Consider the following 8,111-nt stretch of genomic DNA (forward strand, 5'->3'; position numbering starts at 1 on the left):
ACTCTACTAACAGGTTCTCTCATTTGAAAAATATTCGGCTTGACACAAAGGTTGAAATAATGTTTTATGACACAGATGTGCTACTGAATGCCCTTTAGCTGTAATGTGTAAAATATTGATGATATACAGTAATTTAGTGCACTGTAATAACCTGTTTAGATATTTAAAGAACAGTTCACCCCAAAAAAATATTGTTCCCCCCCCATTTACTCACCCTCATAACTAAACCATATGATTTCCTTTATTCTATGGACCACAAACAGAGATGTTCAGTAGAAAATCAAAGCTGCTGTTTTTCACAATGAAAATGAATGGTGCTCATGCCTGTCAAGCTAGATTTTTAGTGAATAATGACTTAAATTTGAGTCCGTTCCTCACACAAAGCTAAGCTATATCATATAGCTCCAGATGACTAAGAATACAGTGCATGAGTTGTATGGACCACTTTAATGGCGCTTGTCAGTTTTGGACACTAGTAACCTTTCACATCTCTTTTTATGTTTGATTAATGAAAGAAACTCATATGGATTTAAAACGAAATGAGAGTTAGTAAATAATGTGAATTGTGAATTATCCTATACATTTAACAGCATTCTTGTATGTTACCATTGAGTTGTCAAAATGAACTCTTGTTCGAGAACTTGTATACTTTCTTTAATATTCATAAAATGGAATACAAATGTTGTCCCAAGTACATAGAAGACTCTAAAAACTAAAAAGGTGTAAAACATCTGAGGAAGGACTCATAAGATATTAAGTCTGCCACTAAAACCGAACCGGTAGAGAAAGAGTGCAGAGCTCTCGGAGCATGTATCGGTAAAAATCTTCAGGCACAGTCACCATAGTGTGGGAGTCATTACAAAAGTGAGGAGATTTGGCTTTTGTAATCCGCACACAACAACACAATCATATACGGATTGGAACACAAGAAATCTGTAAACAAATGTTCTCCATAAAAAAGGTCTCTGACTAGGCGCTTTCTTTTGGAATAAGGGGGAAAAGGCTTGCGAGCATCTCCAGCGTAAGAAAAGCATTACAAAAATAAAAAACAAAAACGGTGATTGACCAGAGCCATTGTATTCAAGTCCTGAGTTTTTTTAAAACAAAACATAAAAGGCCAAAAAAAATAAAAATTTCAAAACACTGATGAACCCATGGAAAGTTTTACAGTAAACAAGATTGATGGTTTCCAGGCCCATAACGGTAACTTGAGCGTACTGAAATAAATCAGTGAAATCAGAGGGTGGGCTTCATCCAGTCCGCTGGTGGATTGCTAGTCTCTCAGGAGAAGGGGAGAGGGGTCTATTGGCAGCAGAAGCTGTGGTCCAGCTCTAACCAGAGGTGGCCTGTCAGTCAAGGCAGCGGGGTTCATCGGCGTGGTTGGTGTCGCGTAGGTCTGGGAGCGGGAGCCACGGCGCAGGAAGGCGTTGAGGCAGAAGCTGCAGCATCCTCGGCCTCCTCCAGCTCTCCCTGGAGCTCCTGACTAACACTGGACTGCAGTGCCGCCGGCGTCAACCACTCCTTTGGCAAACAGCTCTGAAGGAAGGGCACACAAGAGCTGAAGTAGGCCAGTCGGTTCACCCAGCGTGGGATTTCTCGACCACAGAGGATCTGGGGCAGATGTGAGGAGGATATGGTGAGATTTTTGGCTCTTTATGGCAACAAGGACCCACTAGATTAATGTATATACTTCCCTCGGCTTACCTCTGATAGTGCTGAGGAAAAGTGATTGCAGTTCTTGTGCATGAGGTGGTAGGCGTTCCCCTTATATTCCTTCCCCATTTCCTCCACAATTCTCTCCACATCCTCTTCTGCGAAGTCTGTGCTCCCTAAAACAATGGCTTCTCTGAGAAAGCAAGTAGAAAGTTAAGAGAGAGGCCGAGAGAGGAAGAAGTTTTTACAAACATATCCTTTCGGTCTGATCGCTGTGGAGATAAATATTCTGACTCACTTGAATTTGAATGTCTCTCCGAGCTCTGTGGCTTCACCAGGTGTTATCTCAAATATACCTGAAAAAGGATAAGGATGTCCTCCATAGGCAAACTCTGCAACACAAGAGAAAGTACGAGTTAGGGGTGTGCGATATGACTATTAGAACCATTAAAATGGCTTCACGATCTGCCTTTACAGAGAGATCGTTAGTATTGTGCTACAGTGCACATTTTATGATTTGCAAGCATTTTAAAGCCTTGCCAGTTTAAACTTTCAAATCATTTTACACGCACGCTGTTCTGATATACGGTTTTCAGAGCGCACACACCCGAAGTGTGCAAACAGGAAGCCAGCTGTCACAGCACATGAGTGCTGGACCAAGTTCTTTTTCTCTGTCTTGTTGTCTCTGTCAAATACATACAAGGTTATGTCAAAACACACAAGGTTCACATAAAAGTAGTCAGTTATACTGTATCTTAAGTGAATGTAATTTGATTGAGATTACATTAGATCTATACACTCTGTCTTAAAGTGACAGCAGCCCAATAAACCTGCTGCTGTCTGTGTCAATGTTAATCAAACAAAGGAAAGAACAATTAACTCACTGCTCTTGACTGAAGAAATTTAATTTAATTAGCTTTAATAAGAATCAGTGAATATTTAAGTCATACAGTGAAGACTATGCAGTGTGGTTTATTCATTTTTTATTTTGATTATTAAATTACTTGAATGCTGCTATAAAATAGACCTATTGTTCATGAAAATGTTTAAGCACTGTTTATTTCATCTGTACTTATCGTATATTGTATTTGTCCTTTTAGTAGTTTGCGTCCTTGTGCTTATTTTTAATAACAAAGATAAACATTTTTTTAAATAAAATAAAGTGAAATAAGATTTTGGCCCACCCCTACTTTGGCCTAAATGGCCCAATAGGTTTGTTATGCTTTTTTTCTTTTATGTTTTGTTTCCTTGTAGGGCTTTTTTTTTTAAATAGGGAAATTAGTCCCTATATTTTTTAAATATTTAGTTTTAATTTGTTTTATATCAGTTTTAGTAATTTTAGTACTTTAACTTATTTTATTTCAGTGAGTTGCCAAGGAAACATTTGAATTTTAATTCAGTTTAAGATTTTACAATCTAATACATACATTTTATTTTAATTAATGAAAATGTATTTTAATAGTTTTAGTTTTTAATAGTAATAGTTTTACATACACATTGCAATGTAGATGCCTGTTATGTTAATGTGCTATAGGTCAGATATTTATCTATCTATCTGTCTATCAGTCTAATAGCAAACTTGGTTGATTAGTATCTTGAGTTGGTAGTGCAATTAACATCTGCTAAAAACACCTTAGTTTGTGTCCTTATTTTGAAACATAACCTGTAAGGCTGTGGGCTCTTATTTGTCATTTTGATCACACAGAAGATATTTAAGAATGCCAATGCAAAATAAATGCCAAACAAAACAACTTTTCTTCTGATTGAACTGGAAGCCTTTAGAGGCAGAAACCATACAAAATTTTAAGGTCTTTTCCTGTTGCATCAACAGATCATCTATGATGTGAGGTTTAGTCATGTTTAGACACCCCCTTCTTTCTTTGTAGCAGTCATGATGCAAGTTAACTGGACTTCTGAGTAGCTTGACTCCTTTGTGTCTGAGTCATATCGTGAACCTTACCTCTGCCATAGATCTCAATTCCTGAGTGAAAGACTCCAATTCCCAGAGAGGTAGTGAACTCATTGATCCAGTACTATAAGGAAACATAACAAGTCTGAGCGACATACTGCTAAATGGTAAACGTTTTTCAAGGACAACTGGAATGATTTGCAATGTTAAATCTGAAAAGCATGATAAAAAATGTGTCTTTATACTCAATAAAATAGATTCTCAATTTCCATAATAAACCATTCTAAATTATGGAATACTACCACATTCTTAAGGCATCTTAAAGCACTATTAAACCAAAATATTGAATAAACACAAAAGGGATGGGGGATTTGTGGAACTAAATGAGCATTACAATTCTGTGGAATTTTCCGTGGGTGGCCCAAATATATGAAGTGTTTATTCAAGAGCTAGCTATAAACATATAATATTAATAATATATATATATAATATCAAAATATTGAAAACACACAAGGGATGGGGGATGTGTAGAACTGAATGAGCTTTAAAATTCTCTGGAAACCTCTTCATCTTTTTGAAATTTTCTGTGGGTGGCTCAAATATTTGAAGTGAATATACATGAGACAGCTATAAACATTCACAATATAGCCTATATTTGGACTAGGTTTTAAATGAATGGTTTTCTTATGCACATTATTTCTACAATTACTCTACTAATCCATTATGAACTGCTGTGCAACCATTAAAGTATGCTGATTTCAAAACGATTGTTGCATTCAAAATGAGCAAACATGCATTGCAGAGTAACGCATGGATATGTACAGATAGGCAAAGTGACTGAGCACTTGACAAACCTTTACACCCAAATCCATCCCATTAACAAGTCTGTTAAGTTGTAAGTTGCAAGGAAGTACCTGACAGCTGCTCTCAATTGATTATGTGTCATCAGGAAATAAGATGACCAACGCTTTTCAGCATTAAGTGTGCAGCAGTAAATGATCTTCTAGCCTATACTTATAATACATTCATACCTAAAAGTAGCCAAGATGCATATTGCTCCAAAATATAAACTAAGGATTTTGGCACAGTGTAAAATTATTTGTTTTGTTGAAACAATTTAAAAGAATACAAAAAAAAATAAGTGTAAGGGATGAGAGAAATTAAGCAACTAGACAGTTCTCCAACTCCACCTCATTCAGTGTTGTGAAATAAGATACTTATCCCCATGGCCTCAATTACGTCAAAGCCTATTATACATATCCTTCATCACAAAACTGGGGATTAGTCTCTCTGTGATCAGCAACTAGCTTCTAAGTGTGATTTTCAGCAAGAGTACTCCCATGCCAATAGAGATGGGATTAGAAAATAAAATCTACAAGTTCAAACTTGAACTATGTGGGAGATCTCACACTGACAAGTTTCTATGGGAACTGCTGTAGGGGGACTTTTAATTTAAATAAAAAAAAACTTATAGTCATGCAATGTTTAAGGGATCATGGGTTTATGATACTTTAACATTTACAATGAATTGGCGCCTGAAATTACAAACTACACATTAGAAATCACAGGCCACTAGTCTGCCAAAAACATTAGCACTGACAATTTACCCATCTCTAGCTAAACGGGCTGTATAAATCTCCTACATTGTTTATACGCTTAGGTTAACAGCTTGTAAAGCGATTCCCATCCAAATTACAATTACTTGACAACTTCAAAAAACCCTGGGGCTGCTCAAATTACTAGTCTTAATCTTTATGTGAGAACATAAGCTTAAAATAGCCCAACATAAGTGAGGAGGCCTAAGGAAAGTATACATTTCCATGACCCTGTTTCAAGGGGTCAATGAGACACATGAGACAGACTAAATCTTTAAATGGAGACTATTCACGTTACTTAGAGATCAATGACACTTAGAAGGTACGGTCAATATTACCAGTCAATTTTCTATAGTCTCCTTTCAGCCCACAATGCATTTGGGGTAAAATGAATGTGTTATAATGTATATGAATAATAGGCCTTCCACAACACAAAGTGACTATTTTAATTGCTACATAGTGGTTTACTTTACATTATGTAAAATATTATAAGATAAATAGATTTTTTTTTTTTTAAATTAAATCAATGAAAACCTCTTTCAAGATAGATAGATAGATAGAATTCCACTGGTGAATATGATTTTTAAAAGTTTTTGAAATAATGTGGACTGGTGGCTTCAACAAAAACATGTACCATCGTTTAACAACCTCGTAGCTCACACTCACAGTAGGTCTGTCTTTAACGGTTTATAATTTACCGTTACAAATCAATTCCCCCATGGAGAAAATGACTGGGATTGTTACTTCTGTAACAGACTGTTGTTCGACTATTTCCGCTCGCTCTGAAACTCGGGCTGGGAATAGCAAACTTGAAGCGGAGTTGTACGCGAGTGATTACCGAACGCTTTGAGCAAAGATCTCCCTGTCGCTCTTCTCCACTTTTATACGATATTCCAGTCCGGAATTTATTATTTTCCGTGCTTGATGACACGCAAAGCTTGACGCTAGTAAGATATTTTGAAACGTTCTTAAACGCAAGTTACTTGATATAAATTATTTATTATTGGACTATAAAAGAAATGTTACTCGCAATTTTGCTGTAGTGTTATGTATAGTCTGATTTAGAGACCAGAAGCTCTCTTATTCGCGTGATAATGATTAATTGAGCAGTTTTTTTTTTTAAAAAGCAGGGAGACAGTGTTTAGCATGACTTCTCAACAGCTGTCTCAGATCACACAGGTGGATTCAAATGACAGTTGAATTAACTGGGTCGCAGCTTTCAGGTAGATTATACAATTCTACAGCTGATACACTTGATGACCTTTTACTGCAGATATGTGGTTAGACTTAAATATTGTTAAATGAAATAAAGGATGAATCCTCTAATAAGCTGCCAATTAAATTTTGCACACATTTTTTCCTCAGACTAATATAAAACATTATCTCTATCTCAAAGCATGCTGACATGGCTGTGCCTCAAACCCTAGTACGCGTTCAAACGTGTCCAAAATGCTCCCTAATTAAGTAGGCAGCTCGCTTTGTTTTAGGACACAGACATTGGATGTGTTGGACTAATGCCAATACTAGACACCTCTGTCATAGGAGTTTGTTTTAAAGGCACCTACCATATCATAAACGTTCAGAATAACCGGCTCGTTTGCCATCACAGGTATGTAACGTTATGTGTTTTTCTTTCACTTTAGCTGCTGCTGCTGCGGTCCTCCTCCTCCGTTTTTCTTTTCACTCTCTTTCTTAGCACCCGGAATTATGTTTTCCCCCTTGTAAGCACCGCTGCTGCGTCCTCTTGACTTTTGCTGGATTGAAACAGCTTAGAGACATCTAAGAGCTGGTCCTGAAAGGGGTTTTCATTGATTGAATTTTTAGGCCACTTCTATTTAGTCCAGCTACAGGGAGTAGCGACGCTGCTAGGCTAACTGCCATTTAGCTTCTTGACCAGCGGAGGCAAAAATGAACGGCACACAAAAGACAAAAATATCCGTGAAGTCTCAGCCATTCAGACGACGAAGTGATATTTACAGTGAACGGAAATGAAAGCAGATGTACTTCAGATAAAAAGGAAGACGTTCAGCACCAGCGATCTGAGCAGCCTCCCCCGTTTATGTCTGATGATAGTGCGGGTGAACTGAATGCGCGTGCCTGATGATGCTGCCCAGCCTCACAGCAGTGCATTACTGCCACTCTGATGCTTTTATAGAACAAAACACCCTCCACACATCATTACATTAATGTATCTTATCGATACACACCCTTACAATGTTAAACCCAAATATATGTCAACATTTTACCAATAAATATTTATAAAGTTTTTTTGTGGAATAGAGAAAAACTATATGCTATACGTGCTTTGCTTTGTGTTTGGGGAAGGAATGAGAATGACAATTAACACTTGATTATAAAAGCTCAATACATTATGCAAATTAGGCCTAAATGGTTATAATAAGTAGCCACTGTCTGTTTTGAAGCCATACAGAAAACAATTTAAAAACAATTGTAAAACAAATAACAGCTCATTGTTGGGGGGTGAACATAAACAAACATTAATTTGGTTGTGTGATTTAATAATTGTAACAATGGGCCACAGTTCATTTATTCAACAATTTACATGAACGGTTTGGTATAATTTAAACAGATAATTCGTTCTGCTTGTGTTGAATGAATAAAGTAGTGGCATGAGCCTATATAAACTATATGAGAATTGAAATAACTTTGGCAATAGGGTTTTAAAAAATATATATAAAACATAAGCTGTGTAAATCATTCATATGTCCATAATTACATAAATTGTCCCAGTGAACTAAAAGCAACATTCTACACCGAAAATGTAATTCTGCTTGTTTAATGAATTAGGCCCATTGATAGTAAAGTGACAGTATCTGAACACACACTCATGAACTATTGTAACTAATATAGAAGACATATCTGTAGAAGATGGAGCAAAGTATGATGAGTAAAATAAAGGCCTGGATCAAAACCATAAAGACAAGCGCTGGTCA

General features: G+C 36.6%; 1 protein-coding gene across 1 annotated transcript; it reads right to left on the reverse strand.

Moving 5' to 3' along the window:
- Positions 1 to 638: 638 nt before the first annotated feature.
- Positions 639 to 7,250, reverse strand: desi2 (desumoylating isopeptidase 2). Its single transcript, XM_056269004.1, has 5 exons — positions 6,723 to 7,250; positions 3,614 to 3,686; positions 1,952 to 2,045; positions 1,705 to 1,846; positions 639 to 1,611 (listed from the first exon to the last, which is right to left on the reverse strand). Exons 1-5 carry the CDS (start codon positions 6,759 to 6,761, stop codon positions 1,369 to 1,371), a joined length of 591 nt encoding a protein of 196 aa, XP_056124979.1. The 5' UTR covers positions 6,762 to 7,250; the 3' UTR covers positions 639 to 1,368.
- Between the last annotated feature and the right edge of the window lie 861 nt (positions 7,251 to 8,111).

The sequence above is a fragment of the Rhinichthys klamathensis genome, unplaced genomic scaffold, assembly GCF_029890125.1.
Source record: "Rhinichthys klamathensis goyatoka isolate OS25496 unplaced genomic scaffold, OSU_Roscu_1.1 h1tg000280l_1, whole genome shotgun sequence".
NCBI lineage: Eukaryota > Metazoa > Chordata > Actinopteri > Cypriniformes > Leuciscidae > Rhinichthys > Rhinichthys klamathensis.

Bases quoted from the DNA above. Each gene is read 5' to 3' on its own strand.
- desi2 (XM_056269004.1), bottom strand. From the start codon at position 6,761: ATGGCAAACGAGCCGGTTATTCTGAACGTTTATGATATG. The intron at 1,847-1,951 runs GTGAGTCAGAAT...TTGCTTTCTCAG, and splicing joins GGAGAGACATTCAAATTCAA to AGAAGCCATTGTTTTAGGGA. The intron at 1,612-1,704 runs GTAAGCCGAGGG...CATCTGCCCCAG, and splicing joins TTTCCTCAGCACTATCAGAG to ATCCTCTGTGGTCGAGAAAT.